Below are 25,598 nucleotides of genomic sequence, written 5' to 3'. Positions count from 1 at the left end.
AGGTCTGGTAACCTCACTTCTTTCTAGCTCCACTCCTCCAGATTCTTTCATTTTTAAACTTGTATCAGCACCAACTGACACTGACCCCGGTGACATCTGTTGTTTCTCACATATGCAGTACTTCTCCCCAAGATTGTTCTGATTGTTGTAATCTTTTGTCAGGAAACACAGTCACAAGACGATGAACTCTCAGGCAGCAGTGAAGCTCTCAACACCAAGGTGAGTTTATTTATTCATTCATTTATTTAATACACTTTGAAAAGATTCCTTTAATAACTTAACTTTAAGAAGAGCATTCACTGTCTGTATGTTTTAGGAAAAAGGAGGAATATTTAGTGGAATGTTCAAGAAAACTCCCAAACCTGCAGAAGCTGCTCAACCTGAAGAGGTAAAAGTGATGACATGTTACTCTTTCAATGAAATCCAACTCTTAAAAGGTTAGGGTTAGTTTCCGTTTTCAACAACATTTCGATTTTGTTTGTTTGTTTAAATTTTCATTACATCCTGATGGCTATCAATTAATCAAATGCTCTGACACAAAATAGAATAAAATCCGGTATCTGTGGGTGTTACAGGACCGTTATAAGCCCGTCCAATAATTAAATCCTTACCTAGTGTAATGACTGGACGGTTTATCTGCCTACTTGCCATGTTGGACACTTTCTCACTAGATTTTGGGTCTTTTAGAGCTAATGCTGCTAGCTACTTTCATTTAATAAGAGTTCGCAACACAGGAGGGTTTTAGGTTGGATCATGTTTTACTCTTTCTAGTTTCTCAAGCAGCTTTAACTTCATATCTCTATTTTTTTTCAACAATTAAAGGATGCTAGGCAGTCTTTTTTGACAAATTATAAAGCTCCGTTAACCTGTTCTGTTTTCCAGGATTTCTGTTGACTTGATGAAAATTTGGTTAAAATGAACAAGTGATGAGTTGCGGCTGTAGATTCAGTATTTCCTTTAAAATATTTCTCAACATGTAGCAAAATCTGGCAAATGTATTCCTTGATTGTCAATTATTATGAATACAGTAATGCAAAACCATGCTCAGATGTTCATTCAATATTTTCTTTAACTCTTTTTTATTATTAGTAAAAAACAAAGTCTTGTAGAAGTTGTGATAAATTATAATTAACAGTTAACAAAGTTTTTACCAGAAATATTTAGTAAAAGGGTAAATAACCATTAACCTCTTCATCAGTGTGAAGAGTAAAATACGTTATGCAATTTCTTACTTCGTATTCCCAAATAACATAAACACCTTTTCATAGGACGATTCTCCTGACAGCGATCTTTCAACCAGCACTGAGAACAAACAGGTCAGTGAGATCAAAGCTTTTCAATAAAACCGCAGTAAGATTTGTAAATACTTTCACTACTTCAGCAAACCTTTTTTTTTTTCTTGTGTATTTACATCAGGAGAAAGGCGGGGGGTTGTTCAGTGGACTCCTCAAAAAGACTCCCAAATCGTCTAAAGAAAGGGCGGAGTCACCGGTGAGTGTTACCTGAACATGCGGTGAGTTTCTAAACCTGCAACGCGTTTTGACGGGTTGAATAAAACTTTAATTTCTATGTTTCAGGAACGAGAAGTTCAGAGAGAGCTGTCGGCCAGCAACGACGATCTGGCTGAGAACAACACCACTAAGGTGAGATATGATGCATCAAACTTGTAAGTACAAATGTCGTCAGAGGAAGCCTTCACTGACGACCACTTTTTTTTTCCAGGAGAAAAATATTTTTAGCAACATGTTTAAGAAGCCGCAGAAACCAGCAGAGGACACCGCAGCAGACAAGGTACTGTGATTTGATTAATTCAGTCCTTAAGTTTCCCCTGATGGAGGATGGAGTAGATATTTATATTTACAGTTTTCTGGTTTGAATTCAGGAGCTGGATGTGAACACAGAAAAACGTTTATCTGGTAGCTGTGAGACTCTGTCGGACACCACCGTCCCAAAGGTACTTCAGTTTTTATTACAGTGGCTGACCTTGTTCTGTCTGCATTAACTGAAAGCTTGGATGATACCTCTGTTTTTTCTGTGTGCTGCATTTATCTCTTTTCATATTTGAGTGTAAAAATAATCCAGTGCTGTTAGTCCTGTTAGTTGTGTTTTTGTTTGTGTCTGAATATTTTCCTTCATTTAACCAAAAACTGTTTTAGGAGAAAAAAGGTGGCCTGGCGGGTATCTTCAAAAGATCAGCCAGCATTGACGACCTGTTTGACGAGGTCAGTGTCTGTAAAACAGATCAGTTTAAAGATAATAAGCATTCTTATAAATTAAACTACATAACAGTAGTTGATTAAATTAGCTCTTTCTTGACAACATTAATGCTCAGATGGATGTCATTTTGGCATAAGGAGTATTTTGAAATGTGATACTTTTAAGTACATTTTGAAGTAAGGCAGAGTATTTTGACTTTTACTTGTAACAAGGTAGTTTTATCCTGTCGTACTACCGAATAAAATATCTCGATACTACTGCTGAAAGGTAGAAAACAAATTGACTGTATGCTTTGAAACATGGTTGGATATCATGTAAGCGAATTTGTTCAGACTTTTCTCAAGCCTCCTGTTGCACTCCTCACAAGCCAATCGAGATAAGAACAACAACAAAACGTCCAAAATGAAACCGTATTAGTGATTGAAACACTCATTTTATTTTCGGTCTAAAACTTAACTACAACTCTTTTTGCTCATCAGGAGAAAGGCGGTCTTTTCAGTGGACTCATTAAGAAAACACCCAAAGCATCTGGAGACGAGGCCGCCGCAGAGGTGAGTGTGTGACTAGACGCACTGTGTTTGGAGACTGATTAGATCTCTGCAGGAAGGACATATTTGTGTTGGCCAACCCTGGATGTTGGCATAGCATTGTGTTTCTCAACAAATGCGAATGTTACAACTTAACCACGGTCGCATGAGTGTTAGTATACACGAGTCAATGCAATGACGTTTAGTCACAATTAGCAACTGACTTTTTTAAGACACAAAAAAGCTTCTATGCTGTAGAACAAAACATTAAAATCTCTCAAGTTTGTGCTGACCACAGACCTTATTTCAGGCATCTAACCAAGAACCCATTCAAAAAACTCATTGGCTTTGAGACGAGGGCACTGGAAGTGCAAAGAATGTAACTCCGGGGTTTCGGACTCATTCCTGCAGCACTATATTTTACATATTTATAACGTCCATTTCTCTTTTTCCAGGACAAAGACGACCAGAAAGAGCTGTCGGCAAGTAATGACAATCTGTTGGAAAACAGCAACACAAAGGTACTTTGATGAGAAATGTTGGTTTTCAAATTTAAATTTGAACATGCAAGCACTGTTTTGTTTTTCAGTCTCTTACACAGATGGTGTCTGTGTTTAATTCATGTTTTCAGGAGAAAAGTATTTTCAGTGGCATGTTTAAAAAGACTCATAAACCAGCCGAAGGGACTACAACAGAGGAGGTAATGACCCTTCCACATTGAAGTTTAGTTTACAGTATATCACACCATTTGACTGTACTTTGTATTCATGTTTTTTTTTTTTCTGTTGTGTGCGTTCAGGAGTCAAATGATGATAAGAAGTTATCGGCCAGTCGTGAAAATCTATTCGAAGAACACACGCCAAAGGTACAAATGTTTGCTGATCACAATCTCAGCCGTTTGTTTTTTTCTTCTGCTGTTGATTATTTCAATATTAACGTGTGAATGTTTCATATGCTTCAGGAGAAGACTGGAGGACTTGCAGGGATCTTCAAAAAGTCTCCTAAACCAGCTCATCGCTTGATCGCAGCTAAGGTAACCAAATAAACTTCAGGTTTTTTCGGTGGTGAGGTGTGTGATTACCGTTAAGTAGTCTGTCTACATTTTTAAGATGATCATATTGTGGTAAAATAACCTTCAACAAGTTAAAACAAACCAGATTGCCTACAAAATGTTCATTTTCTTCTTGTTTTTCAGGATCCTCTCAATGACAGAAAGGAGTTGTCTGCCAGCTGCGACAGCCTCGCAGAAAGTGCAGAGGTGAGAGCTACTCCGATGATCACACTCTGAACACAAAGCTCAGGCTGAAAGCCCAAAACATCAAATCTAGAGAGATGAACGCTCTGTACCCCAACGTCCAATGGATTTAAAAATATATATTTAAGCCAAACCAAGCTTTCCTCTTTCATTAGGACACGTTTCTATCCTTTCTCTGCCTGCAAATGTTTACAGTAAATAGATTTTAAAGTAATTATCGTTTTTATAACAACAACTTCTCTCAAATGTTTCAGTGATAACGTATTTTTTGTTTTTATTCTATTTGACAGGATATTCCTTCAGCACTTGGTGAAATGTCAACGAGTAACGACAATCTCTCTGAAGCTACAAGCACCCCAAAAGTGAGCCTTGATGTAGAGTGTATTATTGATTATGCTTGCATATTTTGCCTTTTTGTGACTTAAAGGAATGCCTTGTTTTTTTTAACAGGAGAAGAAAGTAGGGTTTGGTAATATGTTCAAGAAGATGCCCAAAACACAACAGGTACGATATTATTGGCAAAGAGGGGCGGGAAACACGCTCGCTTGAGTCGTACAACCAGTAGTCGATGGAACAGTAGTAGTAGTAGTAGTAGTAGTACTTTAAATGCTAATAAAAGGTAAATACAAAGAGCAAATTAGATGATCCTCATAAACTCCTGGATTATGTGTCTGTCCAGCTGTTAAACAATAATCTCTGTCTTCATTTGCAGGACGATGAGGACATGAAGGAACCAAAAGGAGGCGGGCTGAGACGCAGGAAAACCATCAAGAAGAAAAAACGAGTGAGTTGTTGTTGTTCACTTTAAAGAAACATCCAGAAACGTGACAGGAAGTCGCAGGACGAAGAGCCGGAGTGCATTTCAACAGCTATACCTTTTTAAGAGGTTTATCTTAATACAGTTAGAACACTTTAATGGTGACAGGAGCTGAACTTTGAGATTATTTTGTCTCTTGCTTCTCCCGTTTGAGCTCTTTGATGTGAAATGTCTTTTCTCATTAACAAACTCTTCTTTTCTTGTTTTGTTTCCTTAGGTTGTGTCATTCAGAATCAAGAAGACTCTTCCCAAAATACCCAAACTTAGTCTAGCTTCACAGGTATGTTCTCATCTCTTCTAGTTGTTATTAGTCACTTTGTGGTAATGTAAATAAAGAACAAGAGCAGGCTGGTTGAAAGGCTTGTGAAAAGCTTAAAATAAAGTTTACTTTATAAGTTTAATAAAGTTCATTAGCTTGGAGATCAGTCCAAGAGGTTATTAGTTGTTTTGGTTAATTTTTTGACACAAATATACATTTTCATTCTCTACAATGTCTCGTCTTCTTTTGAATTCATATTTCCTTTACGTGTTTGCTGGTTTTATTATTAATGAGTGTTGAAGTTCTTCTTAATGACATTGTTTGTTTCGTCTTCCTCCACAGAGTTCAGAAATGATGCCTATTATTGAGGAGAATTTTGAGCTGCAGGACCTGAACCCAGCACAGGTCGGCATAGTGACATTATAAGAAAGATCTACTTAAAAAAAGGAAAAACATTGAAGAGGGGTTTACAAATTTCTAATCCAAGATTAAAAACAACCATGAATCTTAACTAACATCTATTTAATATTGTCTTGTTTGATTAGGGGTTGTCCTTTAACTGTTGCCAAATGTCATATGTTCATAACCAGTTCATCAGGGTTAGGGTTGTCAGCCTGTGAAGTGATCCGGAGTTAGTATTTAGCAAGTTGTAGCTTTTTTTGAAGAGATCAGTGAATACGGGGGAAAAAATGAACCCTGCTGTATGTCCACACTATAGAACCACACGGATTAACTGGTGAGAATCAGTGTCAGTGTGATGCTAGCTGACATACAGAGGGAATGACGGTGAGAGTAAATACACATAGAAACCCCTTTAAACTGAATTCTGTGTCACAATGTTGTATTATTGTGTTTGTTTTCCAGGAGAGCCAAGTGGAGGTCCAGCCTGTTGAGATGGCAGCTTATCCTACTGAGGGGAACCGTCTCGGAATTGAGCATGTGCGTTTTAGGACACTTTTACACATTTGGTTTAGTTCAGTTGGTCCATAGATTATGTGTAAAATTATGATTTCGGGTCAGAAAGAGCTCACGAAGAAATAACTGATTATAGGGATTATTAGTATTATTAGACTGAAAATCGACTGCATGTTATGAATATAAATATACTTTTTCATTGACAAAGGTCTCTGTTTTCAGGACATTGATGATGATTTGATGGAGTGGTGGAACACAGTCAAAGGTCAGTATGAAGATATGTTCATGATGCTTGGACTGTTATAACATTCCACCAAGAGAATTACCACTTATGTTCTCTCTCTCTCTCTCACACGCACACAAACAAAAAGGATGTTTCTTTAAGTATAAAAGTCATAAAAAATATCAAATAAATCGGCACTAAAACCTACAAACAAAACTGTATTTGCTCCATGTACTAGTTGTATTGTTTCTGCCTCTCCGTTTTCCAGGTTGGGCAGAGTGGAACGAGACATCAGATTTCCAGGAGGGTGATGAGCACATGTAAGCGTAGTTTCTTTTCTTAACTTTTCATTAAAATTCCCGCCCATTCTGTTCCCGTGTTTATTCATATTAGAACTAAATATTAACATTTAAAAACTGGCCTATTGTGATGATGATCCGCGTTGCTGATTCCTGCTCCCTTTGACTTTTGCCCTCTCCCGTCCCACTCACATTATGAATATTGAAATTGACTCCCATCTATCCGAGAATCAATTCTGTGACCCAGAGGATTCCCCCCAAAAATGTCAGACTCTGATCTGTAGCAAGCAATCCAACCATTTCACTTGGGACACATGCTGGTACAAAATTTCTTAGACCTATAAGCATCTAACTTTAGACATGATCAAATGCACCATCTTGTGATTTTCAAGCCTTCACAGCTCTCTTGTGTCTCTTCAGGGCGATGGAGCAGGCAGCAGATCGTGTCTACATGGCAGCCCGTCTGTTCGTGCGTCTTTTCAACCGGCGTGGGGCGTCCTTGCAGCATCGCATCCTTGAGCTTATGGCTCTGGCCGACGCTGCGGACGAATTCCACAAAAAAACGTTGCAAGCTGCCGTGGGTGGAGGGGTGGCCAGTGTGTGTGGCAGCGTGGCAACAATCACAGGGCTCATTCTGGCGCCTTTCACTTTTGGCGCCTCTATTATTGTCACGGCGGTGGGGATCGGTGTGGCGACGGCGGGCAGCATCACTTCAGCAACGGCCAATATCACCGATACGGTTCACTCCAACATGGACCGTAAGAAGCTGGAGAAGATGATCCAGGACTACCAGGAGGACATCAAAGACATCAGGGAGTGTTTGGAGTTTGTGCAGGTGAGGAAAAGGACAACCTTCAACCTTAATAGTGTCCCTACAAATGCATTTGTTGGAAAAGATATCTCCTTCTGAGACAGTTCTGACCCTCCTTTTTTGTTTCTGTGCCTCTTGTAGGCAGGTATGGACACCCTGGAGGAGTGGGACTTTGAGAAATACTCAGAGAGCGCCGCCAAGAAGGCCATGAACCACAACCTCAAGCATGTGATGAAGGAGGGCGGCCGTGCCGGAAAAGCCCTGATGATCAACACAGATAAGCTCATCAGCACTGTGCAGATTTTAGGCGCTGCAGGCGGCGCCGCCAAAGCTGCCCAGGCCATCAGCGTCACCACAGGGGTCATGTCGGCGCTCTTCCTGGCTCTGGATATTTTCTTCCTCGCCAAAGACTCCCACAATCTCCGCAAGGGCGCCAAAACTAAGTTCGCCACCAAGATCAGGGACGTATGTAAAGAACTTCAAGACGGCCTCCTGGAGCTGAACAAGGTGAAGACGCAGCTGCAGAAGACCATGGACGGCATCGAGGTGGAGGAGTACGAGGAGATTAAGGAGGTGGAGGAGGAAGTTGATGACGAATATGAGTCGGATCCGAAGAAGCTGGCTGAACTGGATCAAGAGCTGGACCTCCTGGAGGAGAAACTGGACAAGAAGGTTGAGGAGGAGCTGAAGAAGAGTAAAGGGATGGAGAAGGAAATGTTGACGAGTAAGAACCTGAAGGAAAAGGGAGAGCCAGAGGAAAAGAAGGACAAAGAGGAGATGGAGGATACTAAGACAGAGGGAAAGAAGGAAAGTAAGGCCAAAAGTGAATCAGAAAGCAAGATTCCTGGTGAAGAAAAAGGGCAGAAAGATGAGACTGTCAAAGCAGCCAAAGAGGAAGTTTTAAGAGACCAACCTCAGAAAGGAAAGAAGGACAAAGAAGCTGAGAACCAAATTACAGCTGGAAAAGAAAAGCATGAGAGCAAGCGAGACCAGGCAAAAGAAGACAATGGTACAAATCTGCCAGTGGCAGAAAGTGTGAGTACGACGAGGCACAGCAGCAGGAGCGACAAAGCTCGACTCCCCAGGAGTGAGCAAGGGAGGAAACATGAAACCGATAAGGAAAGAGACAGAAAGCTAAGCGACAGGACGCAGAGCTCGAGGAGGACAGAGGAGGAGGCTGGAGTGAAGGATTGGAGAGCTGAGATGGCGAAAGGTAGAGAGGAGAAGAAAGAAGGAAGAGACGCAGAGAGATGGACGAAAAGGGAAGATCATGGAAAAAGCGACGAGAGGAAGGCGTCTCATCGAAGTCAAGAGACGACGACGAAGAGGGAGGAGCACGCGGAAAGGGAGCGGGGGAGCAGACGGGAGGAATCTGACTCCCAGAGGAGTCACCACAGGAGCGGAACGGCTCCGCATGATGAACACAGACAGAGGGCAGAGGAGAAACGAGGCAGCGGGATTGAGAGCGCGAGGAGGAAGTTTGAGAGAGCAGAAGGTGAAGAGGAGAGGGGGAAGAGGAAAGAGGAGGTAGAGAGGAGAGGAAGTAACAGAGACAGAGAGCACGGCCAACGAAGATCTCGACGTAGCTCTAAGGCGCTGCTGGAAGACGGTCTCAATATTTAGTTTGAAAGAAGTTATTATACACATCATCACATTAAATGTTAGGTTTGGACAGAAACTGACAATGAATTGTTTTAAGTCAAAGTGTCTGCTGGGAAAAAGGTCAGTGAATCTGATTGACATGCTGGCTCGTCCATCAAGATTCAGGTTTTTATGATTTACTCAGAACTAAATGTAAAGTAGAAGGTGAAGCAGGAGAACTTTGTGTCAGTTGTGTGTAAAAAGCGTAGCTAAGTTTAGACCGTAGCCTTCACAACTAATGAGAAATGTAGATAATTATATTCAAATGCAATCATTGGATTTCTTTTAACTTCTTCAGGGGAGTATGACAGAAACAGGTAAGGGACTGCTCGGCTAGTCCATACTGAATTCGAACATGCACACACGCACTGTACATGTGAGCATGTTAATTATAATATATGTAAATGTTATTGCCTGCGTTGAGGTAGAAGAATTAGAAACCAATCCTTTTTTTAATCGTGAGTGAAAACGGTTCCAGGTTCACTGCTCCTTGCTGAAAAGCTTATTCATCAAAAGTTTAGGGTTTAGGTTGAAGAGAATAAATTATGTGACAAAGATCTCTTTTTAAATAAAGTTTTTTGTTTTGTTGAAAACTGCAACAAAATTTGCAGGGGGCGATAAGCTGCATTTATCGACTTCTGCGTCAGTGTCTTTTTGGATACGACCACTACAATCTTAATATTTTACATATATACACACATTAGGAGTTTCAAAATCTGTCTTTGTCTTTTTTGCTGCTGAAAGCTGAAGCTCTAATTGTCTTTAGAATATTTTCTTTTCACATCTGTGAAGCAGATTTCCTGCTAAATCTGACCTGGATGCAAATTACAGTGCAGAGGCTGCTGCTATTTTGTTAATGACTCTTTTTGATGTTGTGATGAACCTAAAACATTATATTGGTCTCTGTTACTTTCTATAGTTCTGGTGCTTCAGGGTTAAAATAGACACTTTTTTACATTATGTATATCTCTATGGTGCTTGTTTCTTGTTGAACAAATAAATTATTTACTGAAATGTGATTCTGTTTGGTCTTTTTGATTCTGAACGCCACTGTTCTTATTTTCTGCTCGTCACTCGACTGTACAAAGAAACTATTTGCTTCTGAAATGAATGAGAACTTTAAACCAACCATTTGATTAACTTAGTAAACAATTTCACATCCACATAAAAAGTATATTAACTCTTGATATTAATCATTCAAACATAATGTATCAATGCGAAGCAAAAGTTAAAAAAAAGAAGAACGGGCTGGTTGTTGGACTTTAAACATACAGAATCTTTCTGGTGGTGCTGTCGGGTATTACAGCTGATCACCACTGGAGAGGAGCAGAGAGCTGAACCAGGAGTTAAAGGTCTTCATCCAGTACACGGATTCTCAACACCTCTGCAGTTGCCAGGGGACACATGGAAAAACTGTTGAGTAACTAAAATAATTTGACCAAATTGAAATTACAATTTGATTTGTACAGGAAGTTGTTGCTCCTGAACTGTACATGTTATAACTGAGCGTGAAAACAAGTGTGCCAGAAAGCAGACCAGTCTAAACAGTTCAAATGTGTAACCGGTTGAAACTCCAACTGGTTGTTCGCTGGTCGAGTATTGTCTCCCAGTAAACTGTCTCTCAGTGGTATTTGTAAGTACTGTACTCGGATAATAGTTTTAGGTGCTTTAATTGAGTGTTACCATACTTTACATTCAAGTAAGCTTTTGTTACTTTATGTTAAGATTTTACCTACAAATACCAACTTTATCAATTTAAATGTATTGTTTTATTAGAATAGAATATAAACAATAAGGCAATGAAATGGAACAAACTACATAAAAGTAGCACCAAAGGAAAAGATAATAAGGAAAACTAAGTATTTACATTGAATATATATACAGTCACTTATATATACATACACACAAAAAATACCAAAACAGTTAAGTTGTGAACAACTACAATAGTAAGTTACTTTAACATGTTGCTGATGAAACTTCTGTACTTTACAATTTTGAATGCATAGTATTTTTACATTTGAGTATTGTTGCTGAAAGACCTTTCTGAATAAAGATTTGTAGAAGTAATGATTTTAAAAGATATTAACATATAAGATGAAATACAAAAGAATGAAGCCCGATCACAAGGCTTTAAAGAATAAGAGAATACAGAGCTGAAATAAAATCAAGTAAAGACATCACCTTGTGTTCATCTGTCTAAATGTAGGATTTCCACTCCCTGCACACTCACCCTCTTGTCTTGTCTTGTCTTATCTTGTCTTGTCTTATCTTGTCTTATCTTGTCTTATCTTGTCTTATCTTATCTTGTCTTATCTTATCTTGTCTTATCTTATCTTATCTTATCTTGTCTTATCTTATCTTGTCTTATCTTGTCTTATCTTATCTTGTCTTATCTTATCTTGTCTTATCTTGTCTTATCTTATCTTGTCTTATCTTATCTTGTCTTATCTTATCTTGTCTTATCTTGTCTTATCTTATCTTATCTTATCTTGTCTTATCTTATCTTGTCTTATCTTGTCTTGTCTTATCTTGTCTTATCTTATCTTGTCTTATCTTATCTTGTCTTATCTTATCTTGTCTTATCTTGTCTTATCTTATCTTGTCTTATCTTATCTTATCTTATCTTATCTTGTCTTATCTTATCTTGTCTTATCTTGTCTTATCTTGTCTTATCTTATCTTGTCTTATCTTATCTTGTCTTATCTTGTCTTATCTTATCTTATCTTGTCTTATCTTGTCTTATCTTATCTTGTCTTATCTTGTCTTGTCTTATCTTGTCTTATCTTATCTTGTCTTATCTTATCTTGTCTTATCTTGTCTTGTCTTATCTTGTCTTATCTTATCTTGTCTTATCTTATCTTATCTTATCTTATCTTGTCTTATCTTATCTTGTCTTATCTTGTCTTATCTTGTCTTATCTTATCTTGTCTTATCTTATCTTGTCTTATCTTATCTTATCTTATCTTGTCTTATCTTGTCTTATCTTATCTTGTCTTATCTTATCTTGTCTTATCTTATCTTATCTTGTCTTATCTTGTCTTATCTTATCTTGTCTTATCTTATCTTATCTTATCTTGTCTTATCTTGTCTTATCTTGTCTTATCTTGCTGAATGAGCTGCTGGCATTTGTTGTTTATGTGTAAGCTGTTATACGTAAACACAACTCGCTCACTGTGGGTTTACTATGGGTGTGTAGGAGCTTTACTGCTACAGAAACCCTCATATCATTATGCAGTTTGGGAGACGTGTGCAGGAATTCTCATTATGAAAAAAATAAATCGAATCTTGCCAAAACAACTAAACTTTTAAAACCGAAATAGTCATGGCGGTCAGAGAACTCATGTTTTTTTAAACAGAAAAATTAAAAAAAGAACACCTTGTGTAAAGTTTAGGGTGTGGCTCTATTTAACAAAGATGGTGCTAATATAAACGTATCTTCATCTTTTATTTAGTTTGCTTATGGTAAGTAACTTTTCTATTTCTATACTCAAGTATTTGAATTACAAAACTCTAAATCAGATAATGAGATTTGGTCAAATTCGTCACGGTTGGTCAGGTGGTCAGGTCACATGGAGGGAAATGAGCCGCTCCTGAGTTATTTTCCACCTGGTCATCGTGTTTTCCGTACATTCACACCTGACGTGTCCACAGGCCTTTGATGACGATAGTCGCTACAGAGAATGAGGAGGAGGCAAATGGACAAAATGTTGTTTGATAATGTTGAACAGAGTCTCTATTGTGTGTCTGTGTGTGTGTGTGTGTGTGTGTGTGTGTGTGTGTGTGTGTGTGTGTGTGTGTGTGTGTGTGTGTGTGTGTACATGTTGTTCATGTGATTACTGTGAAGCAGCTCGTGTTGTCTCAGAGGGGTTATGTTGCATACTGTTCATATACTTATGAGCGGTTTCATAGAAGAATGGTGAACATTTCCTGAAAAGGATATTTAGACACTTAGTTTTGTATGTCTTCCCACACACTTCATGTTTCAAAATAGTGTCATTTTTTTGTCAATTTTAATGAATTGGCAGTATTGTTAAATTAATTATGACTTGAGTTATTGTACTTTACTTGAGTATTTCTATTTCATGCTGCTTTATACTTCTACTCTACAACATTTTGGATGCTAATGTTCTACTTTTCACTCCACTACATTTATTTGACAACATTGGTTCTTTGCAGATTCAGATTAATACGAAATATAAATCAACTAATAAACAACGATGTATTTATTATGGATTAAGACACCCGGCAGTATAAAAAGTATTTGAAGTTAGCTCAACCTTTTAGTTTTCTGTTAAGCGTACAAAATGAACACTCGCTTCCAGTTCACTTCCATTCTAAGCGAGCCAAGGGCAACAAACATTTGCTTGAAGCAAATTTGCATCTTTCCATTTGCATGGAGTTCAACTTTAAGGTGTGTATTTTGGCCAAACAGTCCAGACCTACTGAACAAACAGAATTACTCAAAGAGCTGATCGATGTGGAGTTATTGAACCGTCACCTGCAGTCAGTTTGATGAGGGATCATTCAAACATGTTCTAAACTAAACCTTCAATAGATCTCAGGCTGCAGAGAAAAAACAAATAAGTATCAGTGACATCTGTCACAGGTTTCGCAATGACCGGTTTAAACCTGTGGGACATGTTTGCAGTCATTAGAGCCAGGGACATTTGAATATGGGCCAAGGAGAGGTGGAGTTGAAGCATGGCGAGACTCCGATAAGTCAAGCAAACATAAGTCTGATTGTATTTCTCTTCTTCAGCTTTCATGTTTTTTTGGATAAAATCATTTAGAAGAAACGTTTTCATGAAGCTGCTCGGGGACATCTGGGGACGATGAGGTCAAATCCTGATGGAGGATCGAATGACTTGTGGGGGTTGATTTTGGTATTTTAAAACTCAATGTATTGGAATTTTGCTATCTTTAACTCAACAACAAATGAAACAAAAGTGAAGAAGGTGTTGAAAACTGAATTTAGGCCGTCAAAATAAATTTCACTGATAACCTCAGTATTTCTAACATAACATCTTTGGCCCTGACTAGAGTGGAAGCAGATTCAGTTGATTTTTAGGACAAGAAGAAACATATCGAAGGGTTCAAATCACAGCAACCGGCTTGTTTTATTCCAGTTTTATGACTTTTATGCAACTTTTTTTGTACTTCAGTAACAAAGCACAATGTGTTTCATGTGTTAGAATTGATTTACCTTAGTACAAGGATTTCAACTTTGAGGTATTGTACTAAACAGCTTTGGGAAAACAATACAGAACAAGAAGAAGCTTTGGACAACTTGAGTTTCCCTTTGAGATGTGCTGGTTCTTTCTCTCCATATTATCTGTATTGTTGAGGCCACAGTAGACCTATCGGTGCTGAAAAATCAAATGCTGACCTTTTTAACAATAGCCACTTTAAAGATGATGGTGTTTTTTTACCCACAAAAACAATGTTTCTCTTGTTTGTAAGGAAATGTCTTTTGGGGAATGAATTCTTAGTTTTCTATAGTTCCCCCCGGTTGTTGAGCAGAGATACACCACGCTTTAAAGAACAGGTATCGACAAAAGAAACTTGATCAGTCTTGAGTCTCAGGAGACAGTTGAGAGTCCCATCTGGCATCTGGCTTAATTGCTTTTATTATTGAATTTCCTTTAACGCTCCATTGAAGGACATCAAAGTGTGTGGATTTATATGCTGTAATACTGCACCTAATACTGTTGTATTTGTGGCGTTGTCTTTTATATTCTGATGGAAACTAAAAAGTAAAGTTCATATCCAGCAACTCAAGGAAACTAATCAAAATGTCCTTTACTGGAAACACCAAACAGGTAACATGATCTGACAGGAACGTTGATCACGATGTTCTACAGAATATGATTTGCATATGAAACCTACAGTAGCAGATGAGTTTCTGTCATCAGTGATAACAGAGTTCACCGCAGGTGAAAATGCGCTCTTCATTCTGTTAGGTAAAGACTGATCACAGTGCAGTTTGAGTTACAGTAAACCAATGAATGTGTTATCAGTGAGTCAGTGACTCGACACTAAAAACCCACAACATCTTGGTTGAAGGAGAGTTATTGTAAACACTGTAAAAAAAAAAAGTATAATTCTGCATTTTCTTTACTTTCACTACTGCATTGTGTTGTATTTTATTTGATCTAATCTTCTTTTCTAATGCACTTATTCACCTTATATAAAGCACTTTAAATGGTCTCTGGTGTCTATACAGATAAACCTCAACATGACAAAAGCAACATGAAAACCATCACCGAAAATCACCGACTTCATGTTTAACGTGTGCAGATAATCAAGTGAATTGTTTAGGAAAACAGTGACTTCACTTTTACTAATAGTAAAAATGCATGTATTTTTTTATTTTAAGATATTTCAAACTGTGATTATATAAATTTGTAATAGAATCCACGATTCTTTATTTGACTTTATATTACTTTTATAGACAATAGTTCATAATTTGGGGACATCAAAAGATCACAGATTACATTTAAAGTAAATAACAAATTATCTGTCATCAAGTGGATGAATAATCGATAATCCGAACTCTGAACTACAGTTAACTATAGTATCGATTCTTAGCTGAGGTGTTTTGTGTGCAGCGAATGACAAATGTATTTCCCCTAAACAGTAAACAGGCTTGTTTAGTTCCTGGATCGCACACCTTCCAGGTGGGAAGTGATTTGAGAGCCACACCTTCTTCAGGATGCAGCAGAAATACCCCTCCCCTCCCCCTCCTCCTGCATCACCACCTGTGGGTGGTTTGCTGATTTAAATCATCCCGCAGCGATCGTATGCACATAAAAAATCAGAAACTGCTGAACAAAGAACATCCCTCCTGCTCAACACTTGACTTTCACAGCTCAGGTAAGTCTCTGAGGAAAACTTCATCTTGGTTCTCTCTGAGTGATACTTTTATCTTTTTAGCTCATTTTAATTGTTTTACAAGTTTAATTGTTTTTAATTGAGGGGAATTGCTAGATGAAATCTATTTTGCTGTGTGATTTGAAAGACTTTTGTACACTTCAAAATATGATGATTTAAGGTTAACTTCCCCTGAAAGACAACTGGAATGCTCTGGTTTACAGATTATCAAAAATGTAAATGGTGGTTTTAATTCAAGGTGTTTAAGTTTTCTAACTTTGTCTCTAAAGAAGGCGAGTTGGTTCTTTGTTTTGTAGTTTAAATATTTATTTATTTTTTGTCTTTGCATAATTCAACATCTTTTCAGTGAACCAAATGTGTTTTCTAGGTAGAAATACTTTGTTATAATTGTGCTTAATTGATTGCTGATTGATTCAATGCGATCCATTTTGAATATGCTGAGAATTTAAATTTCTCTTGGCGTAATTAAGATTTTCCAACTTAAACTGTAGTGTGTTGATGATAGACAGGCTCTCCAATCACACTTTTAATAACTATTCGGGTTTTTTGTTCATTTACTGTCTTTCTTTAAAGAATGGAACGTGGATTGACCCTGTTGGTTGCAGCGCTGGTCGTTTATGTGACTCCGAGTGTCCAAGGAACGGCTCATCTGTCCTTTTCCAATGCTACGGTTGGTTGTCTTTCACTTTAATTCTCTGTGTAAATCATCACAACACCTGCTTGACCTTTGTAATTTAAACGGATAATGTGTTTCCACTTTGAAATTTTCTGTTTTTAAAATGAAATGCCAGGTTTGAAGGCTAATTGAGTAAAAGGGAGAAAACACCAACTGTTTTTCTTCTTTACTTTTTTTTTGTTAAATGTAATGGCTAACCAATACAAGGGTTTATGTCTGGGTCTTTAAAGCTGTTAACTGATGATGATTTCCTGTATTTGGACTTCTCTTTATTGTTAAATGTTTGTTGCGCATGTTTTAGGTCAGTTTCCAAGAAGCGGCTGTAATCGTATACTTGAATGCATAACTTTGCTCAACAACAGAACATGATTCTGCTTTTAAAGGGCTACTCCAGCTATTCAGTATAGCACCTCCTTAAGGTTGGGGAACTCACAGGGGATTTGTTTTATTTTTATTCAATTGCTGCACCAGAGGCCAAGATATTCTGACTTAAAGTCTGTAGTATGGTGCCAGATCCTAAAAACACTGGATCCTATTTCCATCGTGCAACTCTGACATTATACAACAGGCTGAGTAGTACTAATCACCCTGTGTAAACATGCAGGCGTTAACTCGGCAAAGATATGCAGATAACACAGCCTCTGGTTGACAATTTTACATAAAGTTTGCATCTTACCCATCGAAACTTCAGAATTACCTAGAATTAGTGACTCATTATAACAGCTCAAGAGGGCAGAAACGGTTTAGAAAATAACAGACTTTAGCTTTATTTACTGCACAAAATATTTTCATAGCCATGAAGAATTTAGTCCACTGAGTTTTCTGTTTGTGTACCAGGTGGACATCACGCGATCAGGTTGTGGAGTCGATAAACTATGTGTAGAGACCCCGACTGACTGCGATCCTGCTGGAACAGGCAGCTGTCTGTTTGTGTCTGTGGTCGCCACCACCCCAGTGGCTCCCAACAGCACTATGCTGTCCATCGAGCTCAGGGGAAACTCCAGCGGCTACATCGCACTGGGCCTCACTGCGGACTACTCAGAGGTAACGCACACTATTTCAAACATCTCTTTGCTAAATTGGACAGGTAAATTAATATCATGCCGCTTTTTAAGCAGTAAAATACTTTTATACAAACGGTGGACAGGTTTGTGTCTGCGACAGGATGCTGGTTTCCAGAGTAGAGATCCTTTTGACATGAGTCCAAAGTACACAGAGTATTGCTTCCTCTTCCCCAAAAACTTGTTAGGCAGCCTTGTAGAGTCAGAACTCGATGATACTATACTTGATTTACAGGTTTATGATAGGTTTATGTTATGTCCCGGCTCCCAGCAAATGCAAATACTTGCTTCCTTATTAATACTTTTCTGGATCTAGTTAATCAGTGACATGGGACCATCTCAATGAATGTATCTGTTAAATAAGACTGTGGCATTTATTGACTTGATACAACATTTATCTAGTTGATAAGGACTGCCTGGATAGTCCATCAAACAGCTGGACAATGTGTCTATTATCTCATACTGAAGGCTGTAAAGAATACAATATTGTGTCTTTCATAATTTGTGCAAAAGAAGGCTCTATTTCTCCAAACATTAAGTCCATTATGATATTTTCTATATAAACGCATGGACTTTGAGGATCCAGCCCTTGAATTGGGACGTAGTGTGAAATGTTGACGATGGCAACAAGTGTTATATGGCTTCTGTTTACACAGAAAAGTAACAAAAGGGTGTCTTTATTACTGGATATTGAAATTACTTTGGAACAGTGATTTCATCCTCAACATGAAATGTAGCTTCTCTTTTATTTTTTTTTTTTTTTTTTTTTTTTTCTCTTTTTTTTAACTAAAAAAAATCTGCCAACATTCAACTAGTTTTGTAAACTAGACTATTGAATCACTTTGTTATTTCCAGCCTTGGCAAAGACACTGACTTTTGGAATATGTCATTGTGGTCACTTCAAGGTTGATGTATTGCCCTTTAATCACTATTTTATTTTCTGCAGGGTACCACCATGCTCTTCATTTGCGCTCAAAACAGCTCGACCAACGGGTTCTTCAGGACAATGACCATGAACAACATCGACCGTACGCTCAGCGGAAATGAGGAGGTGAGGCCTCATATTTACTGTCGTATAGATGTTGGCATAAGGAAATGCTCTTGTTTCATGAAACAAGGGGTTAACAGAAAATCTAATACACATTTACATACATGCTGATAATTCAGTGTCTATACTGCGTATGCTAAAAAGAAATCCGAATATTCCAAAATTTAAAAAGTCTAATGAAGTCGCTTACTGAGCAGATACTTAATAAAGTTATAGTTTCAGATTGATTCAATTGTTAAAATAAACTTGACGAGAAATTGTAAATATTTGGCCACCACAATTCTCTCTAGTGGATAAGAACAATTCTTGCATAAAATATTCTCATTTTGTGTTTTGATTATGTTAGAGAGACACGGGGCGCCAAAATCTCCCTCAGTCTGGTTCAGATCTAGAGACTGTGAAGGGCATTTCATTTTATTGCATTTGATGTTTCTTCACTAATTTCTTCAAGTTTTTACTAAATTTGTCATCTGTATGTAAACAAATGCCAAATAACATGACCAAGTGAAAGTGTCTGGAAAGTCAGCTGGTTTCTGTGTTTTAGGTGCTGATAAGAATCTGAGCTGCTTAACAGAAACCTTAGTTGCTCAGTGACGGAGCTTTTATTGCTTAAGCACAGCCTTAGAAACAACAATAGATAAAACGATAAGAACACATTAACTTATTTATACATTTATCATAGATACGTTTTAAATACTTGTGTCGGTTTTAGTTTCCATTTCTTTCAGTAGGTTGTCTGGGGTGTCAGAAATCATGCTAAGAACATTTGATCAAACTTCATTTGCTTTTTTCTGAAACTTTAACTTATTTTACCGCACCATAACTTACTTTATGTCACGTAACCTTTCTAGCTAGTGTCAGATATCCGTGGCATGGTGAATGGAACTGTGATCAAGTGTGAGTTCAACATCACAAGTGTGAACGCCACCAGAAGCGGAACCAGAAGCAGAAGCAGAAGCAGCCCTGTTACCACCTCCTCCATCCTCCTCGGGAGTGGGACTACTAACGGGAGTAAGTGGACACACAGTAACACACGTACATTCATATACAAGATTGCTTCACAACAGGATTTCCATGTAGAAATCTGCATTCTTATAACTATACATATTTTAAAGTTGCACAGCATTTGTTTATTCATGTATTTCATCCTGAGTACACAGTATCATAGGAGAATACTGTATGTTCTCTGGTGTTGGAAAGTAACTATATACATTTACTTAAGTACTTGAGTCTTTATTTTCCTTTATCTTTCTTCTCCATTACAGTTCAGAAGGAGATATTTAACTGTTTACTCCACATTTAATGACGGCTTTAGATACTTTACAAAATAAGACTTGAGTACAAAACTTAAGAAGGGTTTCTAAAATATCGTTTGTTATATATTTAAAAAACAACGGTATATACAAATACAGCTGAAACTATTATATTAGTCAATTGACTATTTTCCATGTAAAAATATTTCTGTGGTTTCAGCTTCACACGTGAGAAATTAGATTTTAATATTTTTTTTTTATTTTTTTATAAAGGTTTGCATCAGTGGTTGTGAAGGTAATTGTAAAATTCTGAAATTGGAGAGAGATGTTAGTATAAATTTAATGTACAGATGAGAACAAGTGGACCTTAAATGGAAAAATAACCTTTACTGCGTTTCTTCTTTTAGCTTGGCCCTCTGTTCTCCAGATATACAGATGGATTTACTCCTCAAACTGGAAATGTTTATTTTACTGTGACTTTAATTAACGGCTGTCTATGAGAACGTGTGTAACCTCCCACTGCTCTGTCCACCTCATGTCAATGTTCAGCTACTATCGGCGCCTTCAACCTCGCACGGGACAGCGGTGCTCTGAACTTCGCCGACCCGACCAGCAACGTCGTCAGCACAACGGCAGCGCCCACCGTCAGCACAACGGCAGCGCCCACCGTCAGCACAACGGCAGCGCCCACCAGCAACACAACGATGCCCAACAGCGGTGGAGCTGTCCAGCCTCATGGTAAACAAAACGCCGCTGTTTATAGATTTGCACTTTAGTTTTAGTTCTTCAGATACTGATATCTGAGAACAATCCACAACAGCAGTAACTAAATAACGAGAGATGGAGGAACCATTTAATTATGTTGGTCATATAATATCCGAGACAGACGGGTACGTCATTTTAAATTGATAGGAAAGGTTTTTAATTTGGTCCCTTTAGTAGCTGTTCTGGAGCTTTCAATTGCATCAGATGATGTTTGTCCAGTTGTCACGGAAATTGATATATGATCAAAAGCTCCAATAATGAGTTATGAATATTAACTCTAAATGCAGTTTATAAACTCAATTTAAGTAAATGTATGCTGCTTGTGTACAGTGATTTATAATTATTACAAAAACACACTTTTGTTCTCTCACCTCTACTTGTTCTAAAGACATTTGTCAGTTTCTGCCTCTACCCAAAAGCAATGGAGATGAATGAAGTGTTGCTCAAAATGTTACAACATGTCTGTCCATAAATGTCTCCAATGAATACCGATGACCTGTTCAGAGTACCGGGGACATTGGAAAGAGATGAAGCTGTTGCGCTTCATTAGTGTAACTTTTCAATACATCACAAATCGATGTCCATTGATGATATTGTTGAGGTGTAAACCACAGCAAATGAAACCAAAAGAGAAATTGATTTGTAGTCCCTGCACTGAGCCGCCATGTCACTAATGAATCGACAGAACAAACATTTAGTGATGAACTCTTGTCTCTGTCCTCACCAGCTGTGCTGCTCCTGCTGAGCGTCCTCTCGCTGGCGGTCATGCTGAGAGCCTGAGAGAAGGAAGTTGTGGCTAGTTGGATACAATGAAGACACAAAGTGTGACGAAATGTTTTTACTGCACTTGGACATGTTTTAACTGTTTGTACTTTAAGCTGAAACTCATCACTTGTCTGTTAGTATATAATTATTCAGAGGACTATATATATATATATATATATATATATATATATATATATATATATATATATATATATATATATATATATATATATTCTCGTTTTGCATATGTGTAACCCTTTCCTACTAAACTTGATCTGCAAGCTATTTCTGCAAGTACAAATTGAAAGACTTTGGTCTGACAAGTTGGAGCAGTTTCTTGGCCGTTAACCTCAACTCCCAAACATCCTTTATGGGAAACCCAAGGCAAGAGTAGTTTTATTCTGAAATGTACTGTGACTGTAAAATATCTGTTCCTGGGACAACGAAGAAGTTCCATCAAATCTAAATTAATAAAGTTGAAACTATATTTTTGTTTGTCGCGTCACTTCGCTGAAGGTTTTTCTCCATCATGAATTGCAGTGCCTCTCACGGTACACATAACCAACCATGACTTCAGGGCTGCAACTAATTATCTCAGTTAAGACATGAATAATAGAAAAACACTTCTCTAAAAGGTGAATTGACTTTTCAAAACTAAATAGGGAATGGTTTGCTTGAGACTTTTTTTTTTCTTTTTTTTTTTTCTGTCAATTACAGCTCTACATAAAATCACCTTTAAATGACACATTTTTGTACTTTACACATACAGAGAAATGTTACTAAAAGCTACTATATATTGTGACTTCAGATTGTCACAACTAAAATTGCTCCTGAGGAAAAACATGGTGACATCTTTAATCCAAAACAATGGTCCTGTAATCAAACCATGACATCCTCGTGTCATTTGTTTGGGGAGTGTCTCAGTGTGACGGACGACTTCCAACTACAGACCAAAGTTTGGTAAAAAACATTTCTGCAGCTTTGGCCCTTGTATTCAAAGATCTTGCTAAAATCTGCAAACAAACTTGAGCAGTCAGACACTGATTGTAAAGAAACCGGTTTTGCAAGTTTTTCTGTTTAATTGAACCAGTTCAAGGATATTAATCAATTTCTGTATTTTATCTCTTACACTGCTTTCTATTGTAGTGACTTAATGTTTCAATGAATGTTTTTAAATCTACTTTTGCCTTATGTTTTGATGCTTTTAATCGTATGTAAAGCACTTTGAATTACCTTGTTGAAATATGCTATACAAATAAACTTGCCTTGCAAAAGTAGCTAGCAACTAATTATTTGGAGGTCAAACTTGAAGGGAGTGCTCCTGAAATGATTGCAGTGAGCTCAAAGCAGAAAACCGTACGTGCACACTTGCAGCAAGCAAACTGAAGTCTGGGTTGTAGTCTTATTTAAAATAAGTATTTGAATTCAACAACACCACCCAGCAGAGGCTGGTGTTCAGGCTTTGTACAGTATTTATACTTTTGTATTCTTAGCCCGAGGGCCTGGTGAAAACATGTACATTGCCTATAAAAAGTATTCACCCCTGGATGTTTTCCCCTTTTGCTGCTTTTATACATGAAATCAGGGTCGATATAATTTTTTGACAATTTGCAAAAAAAGCTTTCATGTCAAAGTGAAAACAGATTTTTACAAACTGTCATAGTGTAAAATAAGCATTTGCATAAATATTCACCCCCTTTTACCTTTACCTTGACACCTCATTTGACCCAATAGGAGCTTCTATAGCCCGGTCACATTCTGGAACAGCCAACGAGAGTCTGCTTTGAAAGACAATGCCCGCCTCTCTTCTTTGGGTAATTCTCCAGCCAATTGGAAACAGATCCTGTTCAAACTCAGGCTCCATATAGCCAATGAAATTACGAAGACAAGGATATGCAGATTTATCAGATGGCCCTCTGGGAAAGTTTTCAAAACTGAAATTCAAAACCCTGAGTCAGGTACCTGAGACCGATTATCAAGACCAAAGTCTGGTTCATGAGAGCTTTCAATGATCTGTGAAAGTTGACAATGGTTAAATATGATATAGTTAACCAAACATCAACATAAATAAACTATAGTTTGAATTTTGGACACATAGTTTATGCATTTTGACGTGGTGACGCGAGCCTTCAAATGCTTTTTACGCGGACGCACTCTTAGTAAACCATGTGTAAAATGTTAATTTTCTGTGGTATTGTTATCAAATTCTAACTTGTACCAGGTGTCATAGGACGTCGTAGGACTGTGTTTTCAAGCCTGTAAGTGCCAGCCATAGATAACTGCTGCCATCTGTTGGCCAAAACAAGTCCATGCGGAAATAAAATCCTTCTTTTTCAGTGTGTTGTAAACTCTATAGCTCAATGCCAGTAGCACTTACAGTGATTCTACATGTACTCCCAATGGTTCAATAAGAGCTGTCAGTTTACTTTGGGTACGCATTAGATAGGCGTTTTAGGCAAATTTTACAGGAGTGGTAAGAGGTTTTAAATCCGCCTAGAGCTGGCAAGAAGACAAAAATTTAGCTTTTTGTCCATCAGACTAGATGTTATGTTTGGCGAACACCAAACACTGCATATCATCACAAACACACCATCTCCACCGTGAAGCATGGCGGTGGCATCTGGGGATGCTTCTCAGCAGCAGGCCTTGAGGGCTTGTAAAGGTAGAGGGGAACATGAATGCAGAAAAATATCGCCAAATCCTGGAGGGTAATCTGACTCAGTCTGCAAGAGAACTACGATTTGGGAGAAGATGTATTCTCCAGCAAGACAACAACCCCGAGCATACAGCAAAAGCACCACAGAAATGGTTCAACGACAACAAGGTGAATGTTCTGGAGTGGCCAAGTCAAAGCCCAGACCTCAATCCAATCCAGAATTTGTGGCTGGATTTGAGAAGAGCTGTAGAATTACAGTGTCCAGATGTGCCAGCCGGATTGAGACATATCCACACACACTCAGTGCTGTGATTGCAGCCAGAGGTGCATCTACTAAAAACTGACCTGAAGGGGGTGAATATGTATGCCATCATTTACTTTACCTTATTTTTAATGAATTGACATTTTGTAAAAATCTGTTTTAACTTTGATATTAATCTTCTCACTCCTGTAAAATTTGCCTAAAACGCCTATCCACCGCCTACCCAAAGTAAACTGACAGCTCTTATTGAACCATTGGGAGTACATGTATGGTTTTAGTCTCTATTGAACGGTAACACTCTGACGTTTCTTCACAATCAGTCAGAATCACTGTAAGTGCTACTGGCATTGAGCTGTGGAGTTTTCAACACACTGAAAAAGAAGGATTTTATTTCCGCATGGATTTGTTTTGGCCAACAGATGGCAGCAGTTATCTATAGCTGGGACTTACAGGCTTGAAAACACAGTCCTACGACAGCATGCAGTCATGACACCTGGTAGAAGTTAGAATTTGATAACAATACGACAGAAAATTAATATTTTACACATGGTTCACTAAGAGTGCGGCCGCATAAAAACGCATTTGGAGGCTCGCGTCACTACATCAAAATACATATACTACCTGTCCAAAATTCAAACTATAGTTTATTTATGTCAATGTATAGTTAACTACATCATATTTAACCATTGTCAACTTTCACACATTTTTGAAAATTCTCATGAACCAGACTTTGGTCTTGATAATCGGTCTCAGGTACCCGAGTCACGGTTTCAATTTCAGTTTTGAAAACTTTCCCAGAGGGCCATCTGATAAATCTGCATATCCTTGGCTTCGTAATTTCATTGGCTATATGGAGCCTGAGTCAAAATCTCCGCTCTGTTGACATGGAAAGTGAAATTATGCCCGAATTATGATCGCGAGTTATCATATCTGCTGGCTAATTTGAAATGATGCAACAGCCCCCCGTGGGTCTTTATGGACGTACTAATGTGTTTTGGACTAAATCTTTTACTGGATTCGATCGAGTGGACCCTTAGCCACCTAGCACGACCGTTTTTGCTGGACTAGCAAGGGGGACGTTATGAATCATAATCGGTGAGTCACGGCGATATTTTATCGGCTATTTTTGGAGTGCTTGTTTGACAGAGACGTTAACTGTACCTGCTGTTGTTATTGTATCTTGAAATGTTTGCATAAATCGAATTACAAGAACCGTAGCTTTCTAATGAGATATCACATTAATACTCATCGTTACAG

General features: G+C 38.0%; 1 protein-coding gene across 1 annotated transcript; it reads left to right on the top strand.

Moving 5' to 3' along the window:
* Positions 1-4,469: 4,469 nt before the first annotated feature.
* Positions 4,470-9,972, top strand: LOC142956895 (uncharacterized). Its single transcript, XM_076098670.1, has 5 exons — positions 4,470-6,014; positions 6,213-6,255; positions 6,482-6,533; positions 6,933-7,347; positions 7,465-9,972. The coding sequence occupies exons 1-5, from the start codon at positions 5,856-5,858 to the stop codon at positions 8,944-8,946; spliced, it is 2,151 nt and encodes a 716-aa protein (XP_075954785.1). The 5' UTR covers positions 4,470-5,855; the 3' UTR covers positions 8,947-9,972.
* The last annotated feature ends 15,626 nt before the right edge of the window (positions 9,973-25,598 follow it).

The sequence above is a fragment of the Anarhichas minor genome, unplaced genomic scaffold, assembly GCF_050575085.1.
Source record: "Anarhichas minor isolate MPS153535 unplaced genomic scaffold, ASM5057508v1 ptg000024l, whole genome shotgun sequence".
Taxonomy (NCBI): Eukaryota; Metazoa; Chordata; class Actinopteri; order Perciformes; family Anarhichadidae; genus Anarhichas; species Anarhichas minor.
Note: the sequence above shows the minus strand (reverse complement) of the source record. Positions and strands in the feature narration are given on the sequence as shown.